Source organism: Necator americanus, chromosome II (assembly GCF_031761385.1).
Source record: "Necator americanus strain Aroian chromosome II, whole genome shotgun sequence".
NCBI classification, from domain to species: domain Eukaryota; kingdom Metazoa; phylum Nematoda; class Chromadorea; order Rhabditida; family Ancylostomatidae; genus Necator; species Necator americanus.
In genome coordinates this window covers 18973242-18995846 of record NC_087372.1, presented here as the reverse complement: position 1 = coordinate 18995846, position 22605 = coordinate 18973242, and the positions used below count along the sequence as shown (strand labels likewise).

Genomic DNA, 22605 nt, shown 5'->3' with positions numbered 1-22605 from the left:
TTAGTAATACTCGTTGCATTGTAATGAAATACGATAATCGTTATGTGGTGAAGAATCTTTCTTGTTATAACTGAAAGAGAAGTTGCTCGTCACTGTTAGAGGATTGTAGCAATGTCTCACCTTAGCTCTTCTTCGTTTGTTCGGGTTTCTCGGAGCGTTTTCTAACTTTATGCTGTAAAGGTCGTGTAGCGAGCGCTTGATTCTTGTTCGGTTCTGGCTTAAGATTGCGAATACCATTGCGTTGATGAATAAGTTAAGAATGTTTTTGTTGCAAATTTAGAAAAATGCGTACATATACGAGTATTTGCAAAAATTTCAGACATCGTTTCATAAAGAATTTTTAGCTCCACAAGACAGCAATATTTTGGTTTTTTAAAATTCTTTCTGTTGAGTTTGGTGTTTTCAGATTTTATGGTGAAGTATGAGGTGGAAAAAATGAAAATGAAATATGATAAAGAAGCATTTGCTTCTGGTGTTTAATCGAACAAACAAAGAAGTATCGATGCAGAGGTCGCTGACGCTGAAATTGAAGTTGTGAAGAGTGCATGAAACCACCAAACTCCATTCATATTCTCGATCCTAAAGTAAGAATTTTGATCTCAACAGTGGACCGAAAATCTATGGATTTCGTCGTGGGGGCAATTTCCTAAAAAGTACAGAAAAATAAAAACTAAAGTACTTTCCATCCACGGTTCTCCCTCACTAGAAGGACCACAGCCGGGTTGGTGGCGAGGCCACGCGGCACACTCCCACGTGGTGGATATAGGGTTGACTGTGATCCAAAAGCGACTTTGTGCCTGCCCCAAAACGCAGAGGGTTTCAGGAGACGTACTCCCTGTTTGAGCCGAGATCAAATCAGAACACTCTTGTGTCCACGTTTTCGTACTTCCAAAGCCTGGGAGAACTTGGAAGTGCATGGAAGGCAGTTTGGAGTCGGTGTCGCCTTCAACAAGTTGTTCGATCTGTCTTTTTCGGGACTCCATCTGTCCATTTCACGCGGAACACCAGTGAGGCAGAAGACTGCAACGAAAAGTCGGTTCTAAATTTAAACGTCTGTCCAATTAATAAGAAAGAGACTTTTGACTTCGAAGAAACGTTTTCCTGGTATGGTAGCGCCAGGAAGGAAGGGTTTGCAGGAACCATCTATGCTGTCTTAACGAAAAGGATATGTGCATACAACGCACGTACACTTGCATCAGAAGTGGCAGATGAAGATCCGATGATGCAAGCCAAGATTATTGAGCACGACATATGTGGCATTCTGTCGGTGGATTATATAAAACTGTAGGAGAACTGTTCCTGGGAACATGCAGCACAAGTATGGTAATGAACATCAACGCTTTTGGAAAGCCGTCTACCCAAATCAAATGTTTAGCGATGAGGAGATGTGAATCAACGCCAGATTTTGCGATGACCATGTTCACGAGCGAAAGCGGAAGGTTGAAAACCACCGAGAGAGGGGAATCAGAAGGAAAAGAGAAGCTTGGTAAGCATACACGAGCATCGAAAATATAGCAAAGACACTAAAAAAATCTGCCCTTGCGCATATCTCTACAATAGCACCTTTCTTCCTTCTTTGATCGAAGCTCCGGAAAACTGGGTGTTTTTCAAGCAGGACGAAAATGCAGTCAGCATCACAGAACGCTTAATTGAGAGGGTGATGCTAGGAGTAGCAAGTCAAGAGAGGATCCGAAGTTTACTTCTACGTCAACAATCGAAGATAACAGACACTGTCGCGTCTGTCAAGGAAAGCAAAATTAGATGGGAGCGACACGTGATGCATCTCAACGACGGCCGTTGGACCAGCGTTGAGAAGGACTTGATACAATTTCAAACATCCTGCAGGAAGAACTCCGTTCGCGCGATCGGGACAAATGGAAGTATTACTGGTAGCAGCGTATCAAATCGAGCACAAGTGACACAAATGATATATTTATTTCCATTTTCTTTTCATTATTGTTTCTCCAATCGTTACAAATAACCTTCTCCCATTTTTGTAAAACGCAGAAAGTGTCAAAAATTCTCAGTTTTGTCCACTGAATATTTTTATGAACTGGAGAAACAGGAATCAGTAAAATTCAAAAGTCACAACACAGAAAGCGAGGAAATCCCTATCGAGTGATGCAGGAGGTGTTGTCAAAACTTTTTTTTTTACTTTTGCGCATTTTTAAGTTTGAAAAAAAACTTACTACGCTACGTTGTCTTTCCAACGCTGTAGTTGCTAATGGTGCAATAGGCCAGCCCTGACTGAGGTGCGAAAATAGCCGGACCGCGGAGTCGACAGAAAAAAAAGTCTCGAATAGCTTTGAAAACGAAACGTTCGTTCAACTCGAAATGCTGTGGCAAACTCATTTTTTGTGATTTAAGGAGCATAGTATTGAAATTTCTGCACAAAATCTAACCGAAAGCTTCATATTCTCCTTTATTATGGAAAGTTATGAAAAGAAGGTGAAAAAGAAGTGAAGAAAGCGAGAGAATCTGTTCAGAGAAAAATAAACTTTATAAAGTAAAGTACATTATGTGTTTTGAGAGTTCTGATTAGGTTATTCCAATTTGAACTCTGCTCTGGAGATTAGCAGAGATGCAAGGTAGAGATGAAGTGAACGGAAAAAGGCGAGAAGTGAGATTTCCAAACTGTGTGTTGTTCCAATGTACGAATGGAGTTCGTTTGCGCACATACAATAAAAATTTCACAAAATTCAGACAGACTTGGCTCTTAATAGCAACTTTTCGGCTACTTTGATAACCTCTTTCCTTGCTACAAAGACTCAAAGTAAGGACGAACCGCAATTTCACATAATAAACAAATGAAAATTCAAACTTCAACCCAAATCGCATAAATGAGTTTGAAAAATGACAAACCAACAATTTCGTGTGCTTTGTTCTAACTAACGATTTATTGATGTTCTGACCTAATGTGAAAGTTTGATTCGCTGAACACTTTTTAAACTGGAACCTTAGGCTATGTTAGGCTTCAGTTATTGGTTTTTAACGCATATTTAGCGGTATTTTGCTCCTTTCTAAACGGTATGGGAATTTTGGATAGATCTCGGAGAGAGGAATATAATTGTATATAGATTGTTACTAAATTTCTATTTTATGACAAGTTACGAGCAAGCAAGGACGGAGCCGCACAGTCACACACCGTCGGTTTTTCAACGTTCATGCATAGTATTGCATTTAGTCTTCGATAGGATACCTTGCTCCGATGAAGAAATAAGTATTTTATATAGAGAAAAGGCAAGGTGTGGCCTAACGTAAGTATTAATGCTGCATTTTTATGAAACCCACTGTTTCGCCGTTTTTTATTTCCTGAGCCATAGAACGGTCTTCAGGCAAATCCAGTTCTAATCCAGTGTATTGTTCCATCCAATCAACTATCTGAAAATTTACGTTTTAGGTAATTACTACATTACGTTTTAGGTACTGAAGATAATTCTAGCTGTGACGCGCATCGTAAGGGAAGGTAGACGTGAAACGAGTGGGATTGGAGAATAATTGAAGTTGGAATAATTGAACGCGTGCCTGAGTCATGTCGAGTCGCGTGTCTGGGTTGTGATCCCACATTTTTCCTTTGACGAATTCCACGAGTTTCGACGGCGTTCCTTCGGGGAATTGGTTTACTTGTCCTTCAATAATCTAGAACTGCCCATGAAGAAACCTATTCGAGATTAAGAGAGGCTAATAGAATAATTCACCATTCTTTTGGTCATCGAATTTGACACCCCTTCGTACGGTTCTACACCAGAGAAAATTTCGAAAACCAACACCTAAAGAACAGTCGTTTCCAGATATTAGTGTTGGAGCAGCTGCAAACAGCTCACTCCATAGCTATAAACGTCAGTTTTCTGAGAAAACGTGAAACTGGACATGCTTTCCGGTGCCATCCATTTTATAGGCATCTTTTTTGCAGTTTTCATGGTGTACGTTGTCCCTCGACGGGATAAGCCAAAGTCGCTTATTTTGACCTATAAACTTTGCTTGACTTTCTTAACTATAATTTACTTATTCTCGACACTTATCAGAGCCAATGTCACAGGTTAACTATTTACAGCATAAAGTAATGGATGTGAAGACGTAGCTGGAAATTCAGCCATTTTTGAATTGGGAAATCTCGACGGTGAATTGGCTACGGACAGATGTGATTCTGAACTTTATATCGACGGAACAAGAATTTCATTTTTTGTATGTGTTGTAATTGTATTTTTGCTAACCTTAAAGACAGCGTCTCACGAAACTAACGATGTTTTGGTCTCTGCGGGCAAATGTTGGGTTCGGGTATAGATTCCGATAATGAGCGTATGCACGCGTATAAACAAACGTGGAGAAGGCCACCCTTGCACATGTTCTGGTCCCCTCAGCGGCCTTTTCATTGGTTTTGCTTAAATAGGCTCCTGAGGAAACATCATTGATCTTCGACCGCTTACTCGTGGATGCGGCGCGTGAGTAACGGACGGCGCGTTCAGCTTGTGGGAACAACCAACGCATTTCACGGCGGTTTCAGGACGATTAGGGAGAAATGACCGTGGACACAGTCATACTCCTAAACTACAACCTGATCTCTATATTTCCTCACAGATACTTCAACATCGTCAGTTCACTACGCTTGATACGCTCAATTGAACTTCCATGTCGAGATAATCTAAGTCATTACAATCAACGAAGGTACAAATCAGTCAAGGATCAATATATCGCATCAAGGATTATCGGTGGTATAACACTCTGCGTGCATACAAGTTCCTTTTTCCAAACACAAAACTTCTTTCTGAGGCTCCGCCGCAAGCAGCGTCATCTACGCGCTTATTTTCAAAGGCTATGACAAGCAAAACCCCGAAACCGGCATTAAACGATGGATACACTGAAGCTTGAACAAAATCTGTCATTTCCAATCCCCGAACGCTGAGAAGCCAAGAACTTCTAAACGAAGAAGGAGAGTTTAACGGTGAAATATTTTGCCGTTCCTAGTTACAGTCGGATAAAAACGACGCTGCACTAGTTGTGTCTTGCCTGTAGAGCTATCGACCTGCATCAAATACAGCAATAAATAGAAAGCAAAACTCGCATATCGTCGAGTAAGGAGCAAAATTACTCCAAATATGCGCCGAAGAGTAGAGATTGGATCTCGACACAGTCCGAGAAAAGTCTATATTTCAGAATTTCGTCTGTCTGAATTTCAGAATTGACTCTAACTGGAGAGACTTCACGTAAAAACGAGCTATCCACCACTCAGTGAAAATCCAACATTGGAGAAATATATTGGTGGTGGAGTGAACTGATATTGTTATACTGATATTGAAGTGCTCAATTTCTTTTCTACTCCATAAACATGTCTGGATTTGTGGGAACAAAATGTGGACCTCGCATCCTAACTCCTCGCTGAGGTGCGAGAATGGCCGGGCCGCTAAGTCTGACAGAAACAAAAGTGGTCTCAACAAAAGCTTTGAAAACGATATCATTCAACTCGAAGTGGTGTGGCGATCTCAATTTTTTGTGAATTAGGGGCATAGTAGTGAAATAGTTGGTTGAAATCTGATCGAAATTTTCATGTCTTTCCATTCTACGGAAAATTATGAGAGGAAGGTGTTAGAAGAAAGCGAGGAAATTTGTTCAGAAGAAAACACGCTTTATAATCTGCTTAGGTCTTTTCAAGTTGAACTTAACTCTGAATCTTAACAGATGCGCAAAGTAAAGAAAAAATAAAAGGAAAAGGAGGGAAAATAGAGTTTTTAAACTTTCCGCAACTCTAATGTACGAAAGAAGCTCGTCTGTCCGCATGCAATACAAATCTCACAATATCCAGGTGTGGATGTGCCTAATTGCGATTTTATTGGCTGTTTTAATATCCTTCTTTCCTTGCAACAAAGGTTCAAAGTAAGGACGAACTGCAGTTTTACGCAATACTCAAAATCGCAGAAATGGATAAAAAAATGACAAATCAACAACTTCGTGTGACTGCCTCTCCTGCTGTTCCAATCGAATGTGAAACTTTGAGTCTCTGAACACTTTTTCAACAATGACTTCAGTTCTCCTAACCTCAGGCTATGTTGGGATTCAATCAGTGCTGGCGCATATTTGAGGTCAATTTGCTGCTTTCTCAAGGATGTGCGAGTTTTTGGATAAATCTCAAAGGGGAGAGTCTAACGTTATATGAAGTGTTCTTGAATTTCTATCTAACGACACGTCACGAGCAAGCGACGGTGGCAGACGGTCCGCACCGTCACTAACTGTCGGTTTTTCAATGTTCATGCGCAGTATCCTCATGCGTACAGGAATTTAGACTTCTTCAAAAATCGTGAACTGATTCAATTCTCGAGAATGGGTAGCGTCCTTAAATGAGCGGTTTTGCCAGCGTATGTAGAGCTTGCTTTTCCACAGCAGAAACTTATAGGGAAGACATTTTAAGAAGAGATTTTCTTAAGAAACCATTAACACGCAGTTGCGAGCACATTGTTGGGAACTTCTTCTAATTTCCATGCTATTTTCCTCCTAGCAGCTGTGGAGCCAATCAGATTTTTTTTTCGAGCGATTTTCACGAGTACGAGATTTTTAAATCGCATCGATTGTACATACTTAGCTTATTTCGTCATAATAGTATTTTCTTCTTGTCTTGACAAAGTTTGATTCCAAAGCGAAATAAATCACTAAAGCATATCTGTCCAAAACCATACGGAAGTCGGTCGGACTTCGTTGTTTTGCTCTTACAAAGCTGTGCTAAGGAGGCAGTGAAAAATTACGATTTTGTCGTTGTCGTACAAGCAATTCCTAGCAGCAACATCCCTGTGAAGGACATTGCTTTTGTGCAGATATTCCAGTCCCCAAGCCGCTCCCATTGCCATTAGTAATCGTTCGTCTCTGCCTATGACGTTCTTGTTTTTTCGCAGGTAAGCATCGAGTGCCCCGCCTGAACAGAATGATCGTGATATACCTTGCCCTAACGATCCAGTAACCTCGTAAAATGACCTGGCACGTATTCGAGTATGATATACAAAGGATGTTCTAGCAGAGCGACCCCGTAGATGCACACGACATTCGGATGCTTCAATTCACGCATCAGACGAGCTTCCTTCATCATTTCTTTGATTTTGGCTTTTGATAGCTCTGTGTCCGATTTGAGCTGCAAGAGTTTCTATTTGTAATAACGTAGCAGAATATCCTTGCGCGAGTTTCTGGAACACCTGGCTTTTATGAAATCTGTTTGCCGTATATAGGAAGTATAGGAGCGTCTGAATGCCATTTAGGCTCTTTTGGTTCTTGGTCCCGGATGTAATATCCTAGAGGACGATGACTTGTTCTGGATGAGGCATTTGAGGGGGGTTTTGTTGCAAAGGTTCTGATTTGCAGGACGTGACGAAGGATACGACGCCGAAACGTTAGAGAATGGTAGCAATAGAGACTGTTAACAAGCTCGGCTCTTGCTTCACATTGGCAAGCAAAAAGTGGTCTTTTTACGTGAATGTTTGTTCATCTTAAGACATCTGATTTCGCTGGCCAAAGATATAAAAGATATCTTATGTGGGTGATTTTGACTTTTTATTTTTGTTTTAAAGATCAATTTCATTCTTTATAACATTTCTTTGAAAAGCCACCCTGAAACTAAAAGCAGAAAGGTCACATATGAAAAATTGCGTATTGTTCGTGTTGTGATGTAACAAAAGCTACAGAAAGAACACCAGTGATTGTCGCATCAGATGTCCGTTACGCCAGAGGTGCCAAAAAACAACCCACCTGTACTCATGATAATTTGAAATTAGGCTGCGATGTTGCTCTTTTTTTAAAATAAAGAGTGAAACAAACAAACAACATGAAACGAACTGTTTTCACTGCCACTGCTACGGATCGCCCGGATCTCCTTAATAAAGTCCCTTTTCGCACTTCTCCAAAAGCGCCTTGTCCTAGAACTCTTCCTATTGTCACGTTTTTGTGCTGTAGTTCCCAATTCGCAAGTCGTACACCTCTTTTGAGCACAATGTCCACCTGTATACTCTATCATGAGAAAGTATTTAATTCTACGTTGGTGGAAGGACGTAAAATACGCAAATACTACCTCTGTTAATACTTAAATCGTTTTTTGGTTCAACGTTCCTGGAATCTTACCAAGCCGTAGAGTCGCGACCTTCGTGCATGTGAATGAGAGGGGCATTTCTTAAGGCGTGACGCTTCTTGAGTCGCACTTGAACTCGTGTCGAACTCAATCAACATAGCTTTAATTATACGTTCAGTTTCACAAATTCTCCTCTCTTTCTTTCTTCCTTTCTTTATTTCTTCCCCTCTCTCTTGAACTTGAGTGTAGGCAGTGCCACAAAAACGAATATGGCCCACAGCCAACGTGATTAAAGGCTTTCGGACGGGTTCTCGGCGTTGCGATCCCCCAGTAGCAGGTGGTTTTCGAAAGGTAGTTCTAAAATGCACTACGTCAAAAGTGCGAAACATTCTCCCATTCCTCCTCGCAAATCTAAAAATCAGATAGATAGGTCGGAAGCACCCAGACCAGTCAGTTTTCCAACTTTTACCCACACGAAAGATAAAATCCATTCTATGAGCTTTGATTTCATCACGAGTGCAAACGTAAAAATTCCTTCATCGGGTTGATTGCTGCTGTTGGATGCTCATTAAGCTTCCAATTCCTGGATTCATAGGAGACCTCTTGCGTTCTTACTGCTATCTCTGCGCAATAAATCATGAGTTCTATCTAGCTAGAGAGAAGCTAGACCTAGATCAGAAGCTATCAAAGATTCCCCCTACACCGATTTAGCTATATTTCTGGTGAACAGGAACAAGAAGTTCTTGTTCGCATATTCACATCTAATGCGCAAGGTGCAAAAATCGACAGCATTCAAATTTGGATCTGCAAAATCTACAAGGTTGAGGAAAAGTGAAGACAAGTATAATCGAATCAGAACCACCAGAAGCCCGGGCATTGGAGCAGACGTGCTCGAAGCAGGACAGTGGAGCTAGCGGTTACGATCGGGGCGAAACTCTCACCTTCTGCAATTGACCTGCAGAGATGAGTTTGGTTCTACCTCGATCGCAGCCACTTACGCAACTGCACCAAAGTTCAGCTCATTTTGACTCGACTGTCTTCTTAGCACCATGCATCTGAGTTTGTGAAACGGAACGTTACATTTAATTTTCACTACCAAGCTCTATGAAACAAGAAAAAGACAACAAATTTTTGAAGATCGTTATCATTTACATTTGTGCAGAAATCGAATTCTTTACGTATATGAAGTGGACGAAACTCAGAAAACAGAAGAGATTGAAATTCAGGATAAAGGTGTTGGGATTGTGATAGTCGAAAATCTTAAACCCGCTTGGATTTTCTACCAATTTGGCATGGATTTATGATGTGATACTGGTAATAGTTTTTTTAACGCACACATAAGATTTGATGGGAGCACTGGCGTTGGCGTCTACAGTACTCTTCAGCCCTGAATGCAATGAGTTCTCATTCTCTGTCGTTTCCGCGGCCACCTCGGAGTGTTTTATCGAAGAAAACAGAGGAAAAACAGAGGAACAGAAATCGAAGAAAAAATGAGGAAAAGATCTCTAGGTCTTGACTCATTCTAGTTCTTTTTGCCATTTTAGCTAAACTATCTTGAATTTTCAACAACTTCTGTTTTGCTATATATATATACATATATATATACACATGTATATATATATATATATATATACACACAAACACACACACACATGGCCAGACGATTACAGCAAATGAAATCTCGTAGGAGCCTTTGTAAGCATTTGGTACTGTAAGGGCGGAAACCGAGCTTGACATTTCTATTATCTTTAAGGAAAGTAAGCACTGAAAAAACCAGACACTGATTATTCGTTGCTGACTTCTTTGAATGCTACTGCTACTTCGGAAAACATCGGTCGGATGTGACGTGTTGTTATTTAGAACCGCATATAGACAACTGAACTGCAAATCAGAGGCTCTCGGAGAAAACAAAAGAATCACGATCCGTGGAAGTGTCAATCAGCAGATTTTGACTTTACAATACGTTTGTTAGAAGAAACTATCGTACCTTGTTTATGCGTACTGGGTGTTGTGAATAGTATTCAAAAAGATCTCTTAAAAATTCGAAACGAACAGTGTGTTCGACGTAGAACCGCAGTTTTCTGTGATAAATTATGACATTCCTTACCTGAAACAGATTTAGTTTCATTTGTTTCATCTTCTCTGTTCAGAATAAAGTATAATGTTTCCGTGAAACCCAGGCACACGGACATACACAGACTAAACCCGTTATTATACAGGTTCATGAAGATGATGAAAAATCATAATCAAGTCTGGGAGCATACATTCAAGTGACGCTGTAGGCACTAAACTTCGTTACATCCTGACCGGTATCTGAAAGCCAGAACACAGAAGTCGGCTCGTTTCATTGCAATTCCTTATATCGAGAACGCTTATCCTTGATCATAACGCCTGTTCAAAAACATTTTGTACAATATTCAATGAGATATATTTCATTATTTTTTGCAACAAAAAGGTGTGCATGATATATGAAATGAAAGTTGGAAATCTGAAGAGTACGATGGTACACTCAGTTTTTTTTTCGATCACGTCATTCTGCTGGATTTTGTCGAGCTATTTTTGGTCGATTTGCTGAGATGCTGGGCAAGAATTTCGTCGAGGTTTCTCAAGCAGAACTTGTAGATCCTATTGATCAGGGTGTTTTGGCGAGCCAGCCGCTCTCGTACACCATACCATAGGAGTCGTCATCCAAGGTCCAGTCACGGCAACGGAAGATCCTCAGGAGACGCCCACATGTGGTCGTGTCGGTGGCTTTGTGTGCCTCCGATCCGGCCGGAATCTGCTTCTTCTTCTAGAAGCACATTTCGCACTTTGTCTGTAAGGCACACTTGATTGTAGAGATGGCGTATCCATACTTTCTGGCCTCTTGGCGCTGAGAAATGCCGTATCGATTGTTGAAGTACTTGCTCAGCCGGACTAGCATTTTCTGAATGGTAATTTTCGCAATTCTATTTGACCCAGGCTGTCTAGCTAATGGCTTTCGATTCTCAGCATCCTTGAGAATCTGGAACATAGTTTGTTGCTCCCATCTCTAAACAAAAGGTACTTCACGGTGATTTGCCAAGATGCGCATTTTTTTTCATAGAACTTGTAGACACAATTGTTTGTGGTGTCATCTACAGGGGTGACATTTCCCAAAACTTAGGTGTCAAGCAAACAACCCAATGAAGCAGATTGAATCAGCAAGACGAGAAAAACCTCCATGTGCTAAACATTCAGTTCTGGATGCCATTTTACCACTCTTTTGAACGTTTGAAAACTGTTCAATTTTTTTTTTGAACAGGTGTTACTTTTTTCTTGAATGACGACAAGTTTTCATCTTCTTCTCCATGAAACATCACTACTAGATTTAAGACCATGGTTTTCATTCAATGTCGAATAGATAGATATATTTGTATTTATATGTTTTTCAAAAGTTGAAATTCTGATAGCTGACTCTTTCGTTATGTTACCTGCACGAATTTCCGTACAGTCGGTGTCCTGATTCCATGCAGTGTTGTCGTATCAGATAGATAGAAACAAAAAAAAATTTGAGGGAAAAACACCAATGTCGCGACAATCTCATAGATTTGAAAGTTCAAAAATTCTCGAAGAAATAATTCCCAGGAACAGGGTTTCTGCGTTCTGAAGCTCTCTGAGAATATCGGAAGTTATGTGTGAGCCGTAGTTTTAGATCAATAGAAAGATGACCCAAAAATACTTATTCTATTCTATATGAATAGTCTATTTCTATTTGAAGAGACAGTCAAATTCGATCTCTGCATGTAATAGCTATTTCCGCTACGGAGGACCTACCATTTCCTGTCGACTCTCACTTGAAGGAGTTTCTTCAAACTTCCCATCTGGGTCCATTAGTACTGATATCACAGTCTCCTTCTTCTTCACTCTAGTCTGCATTCTGCTTGTGTCCAACTGTAAGTCCAATCCCTTCTACTGAGTTTCTCGAAACTGTAACTTCCCGCACCTCACTGGTACGAACGAGAAAGTCACCGTGTTTCTTTAACAGATAGACGATATCCTCTCTGGGTAAGTAACCGTGGTAGAAGTCGGCTTTGACTAGCCACGGATCTACCTGCTTCGATGCGATTACGGCTGAACATAGTATTAAAACTGAAGCTAAACGAACTACGTTTCTATCTTCCCTGGTGTGGCTGCTGGTGGGACTTCGACAAGAGATCCTCGAGGTGGTCATAGACAAAATGACATACCATCTGTACCCGACCTTGTTTTTGTTTCCTCTGATAAAAAGTACAAAACAATGCATAGACACATATAACTATGTAAACGCACATTGAAAGATTAACACTTTCATAATAAAAGGGTATCTTAGCGTTGTCCGAACGAATACAGTAATTGTAAGGTAAAGTAAGCAGTTGAGACGGTTTTTCTTCCATATAAGATCGAGGTAAAGTCACAGATAGAGTCAACTATTTATTATTTAGATATAAATAAATAAATGAATCAATCAATAAAGTGTTCACCATGGTCCAGGTTCTCCTTTAACGGCCTTTCTAATCCACTCGTCAACTAAAACAACATCGTAAGAAATCAGAAATGTAACAGGAGGCGATCCTCTTTCCACCGATTTCCCTTGAGTCACAACGAAATCGGCGTCTTCATTGTTCCACAGTACATCCACCCAGTCAACCACTACTTGACCTCTGAAAACTTTGACTGAAAGATGTTCAATCCGGTTATAAAACGATGCCAGGAATTCTGGCCAAAAGTGTTCCAGACAATTCTACTTGCGAGCATTGAAACGTCCGTAGCAAGAAATACCCGCGAAGTGAATGACCATGAGCAACAAGATTATCTCTTTTTTTACATGCCGAGCATCAAAAACCTCGGGCCATTTCCAGGCCTTTGAAAAAGACGAGGTTGTCGAAACGTCATGCCACAAAGAAAGTTTCACCAAAACTTAGTTGGCACAACAAGAAAATATAAACCACGTTCGCCGATGTTTCAAGAAGAGAGGATATGGAGATGATCTCTTTTGTTTCTGCTGAAGGGAAGATCGGGACAAATTCCAAGTCATGAATGATTTAGAGTATGGTTCAAAGACTTGGAGAGAACGATCAATTGGTCTGCATAAGTGGAATGTTAAAAAAACAGAGACGAAGGAGAAGAAAAGAAGAAATGGAGAACGAAAAATGAAAAAGCACAAAAATAGTTTTTTTTTTAACTACGTAACTTGATTAGTTCAGACGGAACCTGCGAGTGTGAAAATTCTGAAAAGGTGATGTGAAGCGAAAGCGACTGTGAAACTAACAACTCTTTTCTCTTGAACATCATTATATGGATCACTCAAAACCGGAGAGTGCTATGAACAGGGTACTTGCAATCAATCTACTCTGTGAGATTACAAACATGTGCGACCTTCCATGAATTTCAACCTGATGTTGTATTTCTTTTTTAATCAAGATTTAGCCCGTTGCTGTTTGAGAACACTAATATTAATAAGTTCAAATACAAAGATGAAAACGAAACGAATCTGCAAAACCGTACAGTTGTAGAGGAAATGAGCACTAGAAAAGGACTGAAAAAAGCACATAAAAATAAGTCTGTCACGTGTCACGTGAAATTAGTCTATCACGTGTGTGTGTGTATGTGTGTGTGTGTGTGTGTGTGTGTCAGTGTGTGTTTGTGTGTGTGAGAGAGAAATGGGGTGCAGCGGGTCCAGCGGCGTAGGGTTGGTGCGCCGGCGTCAGATAGCTATAACAAGGGGTGCGGCGAGTGCAGTTGTGGAACTGATGATGCGACGGGTCCACAAGCGTGTGCTTTTGTACACTAGTATCACGCAGTAAGTTCGTGTGGATGTTGCAAAAGGTGAACGTGGAACGTTATCTTTATCGGTATATGATGTCATCCACGTCATTTCAAGTTAAAACATTATTCTGTGATATCTGTTAGGGAAAAACAAGAGGGGAACTCATACTTCGAGTAATACTTTCAAATTGTGTCTTCATTATATTGGGATTGAGCAGTGTTTGAAGTTGAAGTCTGAATATTCTCCAAGTGTAGAACTGACGCGTTTAGAAGAAACTATGAAACCTTTCGCCTTTGTTTATAATAAAAAGAGGATAAGAGGAAGAAAGCGTTGTTAGAACAACAGAAATCTAATTTCAGAGAATAATAAATTACTATTAATTTTTGTTGATCAGTGAAGGCGAATGAAGCAAACACCACTGAAAGTCTAAAGTCCAGCTCTAGCCGGGCGTTCAGACTGGTATATTTGTAAATAAGTTGAAGCAAGTCGTTGCAAAATGAAGATAGTAGGTAAAGGTTAAATTAACAATTGATATAAATTTAATTCAACTTCATCAATTTTTAATCTATAGGAATTAAGTTGTAAACTTTAAAAAAGGGATGAACTCTATCAAGAAACAAAACCAAAAAAAAAACTTGCAAGTCCGAGCTGTCTCTGATTCTGGTATTATTGAAAGAGATATGTTATTAGGTTGTTTCGAAAGTGTTGCACCAAGTTATAGTCAACCATAAATTTATTGTTTATAAATATCAGTCAACAGAACAATGACCATCATGACCAATTACGTACGCCCAACTTTTCATTAGACTATTAGCCGTAGAAGTTCGAAACTCTGGCAGCTGCGAGTCAAAGAAGCGCCGAATCTCACTTTTCAGCTCCTTCTGCTCATCGAATTTTTTCTTTCGTAGATCCAGTTTCAGTGCCCGAAACAAGTGGTAGTCAAACGGAGCCAACTTAGAAGAATAAGCAAGGTGCGGTAAAACTTCCCAATCATGTTCGGCAATTTTCTAAGCTAAGCTCAGTAAACTTTGATACGTGAGGCCGGGCATTGTCATGAAGCAAAGAAACAGCGGAATTGCTGAACTTGGTCGAGAAGCTCTATCTACTAATTCTACATACTTCGCCCCCTCTGAATACCATTTGCTTCGCGAACTGCAGCTGCATCCATGAGATGAAAAATTCGATGTACCGCAATTCTGGAAAATCGCTTATGTCTTAGTTTCTATTACTATTTCGTGTAGTTTTGGTATTTCTGCAATTTTTAGAGGTTTACCTGGTATGAACTCCAGAAAGCTCAACGTTGACTCTTAAATGTATTAATTTGTTGGCGACACGATCCAAATCTATCGCCGCTGCAACTGCTATTTCGTCACAGTAAGAGAACTGACGACCGTTTTTTGCCAGGGCAGCACGTCCTTAGAATGTGAAATCGCATAAGATAGTGTAGTTCCCAGGGTGGGTGAGCGTGTTGCTACATGGAATGCGCATAAAACCCACCAGTGCTGGTGGCAGTGCTTAAAAACGAGGCCAACTTTGTGTTGTATTGCAGATGAGCATCGAAGTCAACTTCCGTTTCGTGCTGAAAAAAGAACACGAAAAACCAAAAAGAAAGAGAACCGTAACACATATTAAATGTGCACTGGGGTATCGTGCCTCTACTACTGATCAGCTTTATGACAATGCCCGTAGGAGAACAATGGACTGGTTTTGTTGTAGATGAATTCAATTAACAATGAATTCTACGAACCTTTGCTCCTTCAATGAAAAACGCCTCCCATGGAATAATCACAAGCCTAGAGGCCAATTTCTTTAGCACTATAGAGGCAGCTTCCGGATCGCCATGAAAGTTGAACTCTGCTGACGATTTTGACTCCACGTTCCCAATTCCTGTTATGCACAGAGTAAAGCACAAAAAATGCTAAATGCTTGTAATTTGAACGACCACTGTAGAAAAAGCGTTCGCACAGAAACCGAAATATCAAAAAGTGTTTCTGAGCGAAATCATTTAGAAAGAAGAAAGTGATACCGTAATAGTTCCCCCCCATCACAAACACTTTGGAGAAAGCAAAATCTGGATCGATTTTCAGGGCGATGGCGATATTGGTAAGTGGCCCAAGACAGACCAATGTCGCTTCTGGGTTCTCCTTTGCTATGCGAACGAGGGCTAAGGCAGCAATTTCGTTCGAGGTGGGAATGAAGTCAATGGGGTGAACCTGTGGATTCTTGTTACAAGATCCAAAGTATCACAGTAATATCGCAGAATAGTGCACCTCAGGAAAGGCTTTCGGTTGATCTCCGAGTCCGTCCTTGCCAAAGAAAATGTTTTCGCTGCGGAACTCGCTTTCACTGCCAAGCAACGATTCTCCGGCTCCTTTATAGATTGCTATGCGCTTCTAAACTTCAGTTGCTACAACTGTGTTGTTCAGCATCAGATCGTTATTGCACTTTGAAATGCTTCAAAGTCGAAAACACCTACGGAAACGTCATTTGCGCGCTGGCATCTCGCAACGTTGGCTGTCGCTTGCTCAACTGACACACAACCATGAACAGTGGTGAAAGCTATGACCTGAAAGGAAACGAGAGTCACCGGAGGAAATTGAGAGGACCACTTGTAATTACTGACAGCCCTTCTCTTCTTACACTGACGTTAAATTCCAGGGAGGAATTAACCTAAAGATGTAGTAGGAGAGGTATAATCTATAATCTAGTTGGCGCTAGCGCCTGCCTCAACACGGGTTTTATTTACGTGAGGGTGCAGTTTCTACATCTATGTTTAAGAAAATTTAGGAAACAGGGGTTTGTCAAAGACGGACTATTGGTAATCAACGTGCGCGTTCCTTTGGTTAGCCATTCCACCGCTCGGAAGATTGCCCCAACCTTCCGAGCAGGGGAGCGTTTGCTTTCCTCGAATATGCTGGAGCAATTGTAGATTATGCTCTTTTGAAATAATGTGAAAGTAGGAAGACATGATTTTTTCGACAAGCGTGAAACTCCTCTCGATGTCACGTAGCGCTTTCATAATAAGAATTAGGTCTGGCGTCAATCATCACTTGTGATTTGCACCATCGAGTTCATTTGAATTCAGAATCGCATAACTAGCCTATACAGTGATTTGCGGAGGCTAGCCGATACATCAAGTCATTGTTTACCGACAACGAAGAGATGAAAGGCTTGGTAAGCACTAGCGCGGATTCGAACCTCCGATTGATAATGCTGCAACCACAGCGGAACCTCTTACCAATTGCGCTACACTGCCCCAGCGCTTTCGCATTGAGACCTTAATCACTCTAAAATCCAGAATCACTTCAAAAGTTTCGAAAATTTCAAAAAAACGTAATGTACATATTGGAAAAACGGTTTATGAAGAATATAAACGTTTATAAAACCAGCTCTTGCCAAGAGTTCACTGTTGAGAATGGTCAAAATAACAATTGGAATATTCACCTTATTTACAGCCTATGAGACGTATGCGGCATCCTAAAATGGAAAGCAGCGAACTCTCTTAAGAAGTGCGGAATCTTCTTCTGTTTGCAATCTCTGAGTAAGCAAGTACCGATCATCAAATTTACAGATGAGTCCAAATTTTTCGTGATACGTTACGTCCTCAGTAAAGGCAATCACTCGTAGCTCTCCCGCTGGTGGATGGGATGACAATCGATAGGTCAATGGTGGCGATAAGCTTCTCGGAGCATTTTTTTGGTAGCCTCTTTTTTCGCTACGATTACTTCATAGGCATACCGAAAAAGTTTTTCTTTAGCATCGCTGCAATTACAAAGCTGATTATCGCTTCATTGATCGACGGGTGAGGTGTCAATGTTCGAGAATGTCCGACCGACACCATACGTTCAGCAAAATTGCATGATTTTAAAGGGAATTGACTGAAATGATTGATGTCAAATTATCAACATTCTTTCAAACTTCTAGTTCTCTAGACACCAATTAGTTCACTATTTCTTCTGTGACAACAAATCAAGGGGCGGACAAAAGAAGAGAATGACAAAGAGAAGAAGTACTCAAAATACAAGTCATAACCGTCAGGCTACCTCGACGTCTGGGTGTTGCATCGCGAGCGATATCGCTCGAATATCATCAGAAACTCCATCAGTGTCTATAAAAGTTGGTGCTGTTAGAACAAATTCTCGCAGAACTTTTCCTTGAAGGTTAAAAAAGAAACGCACCTATAACCAGTTTTACCTTTGAACACATGTGGAAATGAAAGAAGGTCAAAGATCGCAGCAGTGGACGAGGTCGCAAGAGTACCTGCGTGTGAATGGAATTTTCACCGATAAGATAGGAAATCGATGACGAACTATGCAGAGCAGCCCACGCATAGAAAAGAAGTGAGGTGAAAACTCTCCTAAGAAATAGCCTATAAGCGAATTCACTTTTGATAAGTTAAAGTATTCTTGCTTGAAAAATGGCTTTACCTTTGTCTTAAAGGGGTCCCAGAGAATTTTTTTTAGAACAGGAATTCCCTAACTAAGCAAATTAATATTTATTTAAAGGAATCACCCCACGAATATGGGGTGGTACGGTTTCAGGTGGGCAATGCTTATACGGAGTCGTAGATTATGGGAAAGAAGGTGATTCAGTCATTTCTTCCTAAATGCCGTAAAAAACGGCCCGGAAGATGCAGTTTCGAGCGTTCAGGGGCGCTATTTTCTAAAGCGAGTTCGAGTGGAGCGCGCCAGCCTTGTGCACACGCCGCATCTTCCGGGTTATTTTTTACGACAGAAGATGCGGCTTCGAGGAAGATCGGCAATTCAGAAGAAAGGGACGGAATCTCCCTCTTGGCCATTATCTACGGCCCCGTTGTCCACCTGAAATCCGTACCACCCCAGATTCGTGCGATCATCCTTTCAAGGCACCGAAAATATAAAATAAAATTTTTTATATTTTTCGAGCCAAAAATGAAATAAAACAATGCTACGGTTCTTCATCTTGAAACGAATTCATTTTAAGCTTTAATCCTTATTTCCCTTCTAATTAAATGATACAATTATCTTCATTTTAAGTACATAAAGTAATATTTTGCCACTTATGGGGTAAAGCTTCAATCTTGGGTTTGTAGAATGAAAATACTCTAATCTCAAAAATGGGATTGAAATAAGGAAACGACATCACTTTCAATTTCTACTGACACAAACACATTGTCTAAAATCTGACCGCATGCGCTCGCGAACAGCATAGAGAAAATAAGCAGGTATGTGAAATAGTAGCTGTGAGTTTGCCAGATGGTGCTGCTCTACTTCTTCACCTCTTCTTTCTTGCATGAGAATTTTGTAAAAGCTTAAATAAGCTGGTTCACAAATGATGTTCCGGTGACGGTTGGCTAAACGAAGTTAAGTTCGAAGAAAAGCCAGGAAAGTAAAGTTAAATCGAAAGCTAGGTGGAATTAATGAAGAGTTCCTTGTTTTTACTAGCACATCACAATTAGTGTAATTCTTGCATGTAAACTCCTACCCTTCCACAGTTTCTAACACGAGAATTCGAGAAAATTGTCAACCAAAAAAGGTCAACATCGCAGTCAAAAAACGTGTTTTGTAGTCCATGAATTTATGCAAAAGAAATTATGTGTGCAGAAAAAGAGTTTACTCATAGTTCTACTAACTGACTGACTTAGAATTTGGAGCATTCCCAGAAGTGGATATAATTACTAGAGAACTTCGTTTTGCAGATAGATCGGGAGTGTTCTTCACCACCATTTAGTATTTGAGGTCAATTGTAATTGATTTACCAAAAAAAAAGTCGTAAACACTTCAGAAAGCATGGAAGACACTAGAATAGTATTCTGGAGTAAGTGAATGGCAGGCATTGATGCCTCCCCCTTACTGCACTTTTGAGAGCAGACAGGAACATTCTCACCTTCTTGCTTTGAGTGATTGTGCGCCTCATATCGGTTGACCTCACAACATCAACACCACAAGTCTTTTTATCAGTTCGCTGCGTGGTCTAATTCTCTACCACTTTGCGACAACTACTTACCCCTCTGGAAAACTAAAATACGTAGTTTGGCCATCAAACAAACATAAGAATTGCGTTAATGGAATGCGTTGAGCTGATGTTTAATCTCTTTTGACAAAACGTAGGATTACTGATGGTATTTTTTCTTCGCGATTCAACCATCACAACCACTACCGGACCACGCCCCTACTTAACATACCTAATGATTTCCTTCTGCTTCCGAAAAAGTGATGCGATGTGGCACTGAGGTGATGTGAAGACAATGAATGTGAAATCATCAGTGGAGCAATCGAATGATTCAGTTTTTGGGGCTTCCGTGTTCGTCCATGGGGAACAGTAATGGAACAGGTCCTTCGCTAAAAAATGAATAATGCGCGTTGAAGAAAACGAGGCTACCTTATATTTTACAAAATAGTTAGCTTATGTTTTAAGTCTGTAAGGTTTTACACCCTAAACTACATATGTACATACTCATTGGAAAAGTTGCTTGTATTGTAAAGTTGTAACCTTCCAAAGTTCTTCTACATAACGTTCTATGTGCGGCCGGGGAACCAGAGCTTCGTCGGCTCGCAGGCTTTGCGAGAGGCGATAAAAGACCTTAAGAGAGAAGAGCGAAGTGCTGGCTGGCAGCGGGCGGGAAAGCATCCGCTGGGTTCGCCAGTCGCAAGACAGGATGACGCTCCCGGACCCGAGGGAACAACCATTGCCGAGAGGGGAATGGGAATCATCTACGCTCACCGATCTCTTCGACAGCCGTGCTTGCCTCCCATCGGGGAGATGGACTGTCATTGGGTTCTCGTCCGAAACGACGCTCTGTCGGGAGAAATCGTAGCGCCGGTCGCGAATAAACCAGAAACCTGAAGAACCTTCCGCCGCTTCACACCGGCGAGGATCTTACGTTCTGGGAATGCGGGTCCCTAACAGTGGAAGACCAGCAAGACCGTGTGTGTTAAAAGGAGATCCACTGACTGGCACTATCGCCCTTGTTACTGTCCGTTCTACAGCTCTTACAGAGTGATAGGTTGAAGGTCTTGGTGAAGGACAACATGGAGAGCAGGGTTTGGGTTAGAGATCGACATATTCACTGTTGAGACTCATCGGGTATCACGAGAGTACAGTGCCGCTCTGTCCTTTCGACTGAGAGGCCTTTGACCGTTGGGAAGCGGTCGTGGAGCCTTGGACAACCGGCGTTCCCCCGACTAAGGTGCTTCGGGTTGTCGTACCGGTCTCGCTCCAGAATATCATCATTGACGTGGGGGGGTTCGACGGGTGACATCACCCAAATATCGCCACCCCGAGACGCATGCGAAAGTTGGAATGGGACGCGGGGTGAGATCGATGGTCGGCAGCTACCCTTTGCGCTTTGCTGATGACATCGTACGACACCTGCTCAGCGGAATGCTGACCGAATTCGCCGAACATGTGGTGCTCGGTCTGGCTGATCTTCAAGCGTGTTCTGCGGACGGTGGCTGTGCCCCATCACGCTCACGGAACGACTGATGGCACGTCTATCTGGGTCGGGAATTGACATGTGACGCCTGGCCCCCGAGCTGGGCGGAGGGAAGAGCGGCTGGGGGCGTCAGGCTCGGGACGTGTGGGCCGACCCCGGCTCCGTGCCCCTTTCCACCCCGTCTCCTGCTTTGCTTGCCTCGAACCTGGGCACTTCGCGCGGACGCGGTGGCGTCATTGCGCGCATTGGGGTGTGCTGGTATCCGTTTAGTGGAGAGGGATTCGGTTTCTACGTCGCGATCGAGATCGAGCAGGAAGAGGTGGGCCGGACACGTGTGGCTTGGACCGTTGGCCGGCCGTGGCGACTGGATTCCCGCGTTTGGCATGCCGCCGACCCGTGGGCATTACGTGCTTTGTGCCCGGGCCCTGGTGATGGATTGGGCCGCCGCGAACGTTCTATGTAGTTGTTCTCCATGCACCAACGAAACAAATATGTTGAAACACTGCGCATTTCAGGACGGTCCTCATAATTGTTCCATTCTGCGATCATACATTCTTTTACATTGACATTCTTTTAATCGTCCACTATGTAGATAACCAAAATCTTGATTTTAATTTCCTTATCAAGTCCTTTCAAGTGCCTGTAATTGATTCATTAGGATTGGATTCCATAAGTCGGTTGTGGAACTAACCAACTAAATATTATAACGACAATAAACATTTTTTCCAACTTCTTCTGGAAAGAAGGATTACAATTTTTCCAAAGGCACTCATGTTGAGCGATCAAATTACGGTGTTATTAGATCACATTTTTTTTTAAAAAGCACGCTTTGGCTGTAGTAAGGTAAGTAAGATTTTGTCTTGAAAATAGTTGTATTTGACTTTTGTTCTGTAGTAATAATAGAAGCAATTCCATTTTTACGTGGAACCTCCATTTTTAAAACAAAATTTGGAGATTCTGTTCCAGGAAATCTTGCTCGACCCAGCCGTGAACAAAATAAGCACGAAAATAAATTCTTTGCACTAGTAACTTCAATTCTTCTGAAGTGAACCGTTCTCATTAATTAGCTCATCAATGAGCTGATAAGTGACCTTGAGAATTCCGTATTTCCTATTCGCTGACTCAGAACACCGTGAATCAGTGTCAAGAACTCCTTTGGCTAGGTGTCAGAATCAACCATTGCTAAAATGTTCAGTCATACAATATTCATCGTACATCATATCATAGCGACCGCATTCTTCATATAAAAAACCATTCCGTGTCAACGTTTTTTGTAAATGATTTTCTTTTTTACATCTCCAGCTTCCAACCTCAGCATATCTATTTCATCTGAGTTTCTGAGTTTTGTTTGATTTCATTTTGAATTCAGAAGCTCACAATCTG

General features: G+C 41.4%; 2 protein-coding genes across 8 annotated transcripts; both read right to left on the bottom strand.

The window, feature by feature from the left end:
• On the bottom strand, positions 1-12305 carry RB195_018409 (uncharacterized protein; the record flags this gene model as incomplete). Of its 6 annotated transcripts, XM_064185855.1 has the most annotated exons (16): positions 65-70; positions 121-217; positions 906-1039; positions 3292-3381; positions 3526-3639; positions 3699-3770; positions 3825-3968; positions 6735-6901; positions 6961-7114; positions 7813-7974; positions 8095-8201; positions 9841-9922; positions 10029-10148; positions 11837-11953; positions 12006-12113; positions 12168-12305. In XM_064185855.1, the coding sequence occupies 16 exons, from the start codon at positions 12303-12305 to the stop codon at positions 65-67; spliced, it is 1812 nt and encodes a 603-aa protein (XP_064041736.1). The 6 variants fall into 6 exon arrangements, with proteins under 6 accessions (XP_064041737.1, XP_064041738.1, XP_064041741.1 ...); XM_064185857.1 differs by lacking the exons at positions 906-1039; positions 8095-8201; positions 9841-9922 and having other exon boundaries at positions 1-70; positions 121-125; positions 167-217; positions 12168-12233; XM_064185859.1 differs by lacking the exons at positions 906-1039; positions 8095-8201; positions 9841-9922 and having other exon boundaries at positions 1-70; positions 121-125; positions 167-217; positions 12171-12233.
• A 213-nt stretch (positions 12306-12518) lies between these two features.
• On the bottom strand, positions 12519-21303 carry RB195_018408 (uncharacterized protein; the record flags this gene model as incomplete). 2 transcript variants are annotated; one of them, XM_064185854.1, is made up of 14 exons in its annotated part: positions 12519-12702; positions 15082-15223; positions 15306-15387; positions 15556-15695; positions 15835-16021; positions 16079-16201; positions 16285-16374; positions 17852-17916; positions 17987-18177; positions 18236-18241; positions 19972-20128; positions 20280-20369; positions 20511-20629; positions 21179-21303. In XM_064185854.1, 14 exons carry the CDS (start codon positions 21301-21303, stop codon positions 12519-12521), a joined length of 1701 nt encoding a protein of 566 aa, XP_064041735.1. The 2 variants fall into 2 exon arrangements, with proteins under 2 accessions (XP_064041735.1, XP_013305615.2); XM_013450161.2 differs by lacking the exons at positions 18236-18241; positions 19972-20128; positions 20280-20369; positions 20511-20629; positions 21179-21303 and having other exon boundaries at positions 17987-18014.
• Between the last annotated feature and the right edge of the window lie 1302 nt (positions 21304-22605).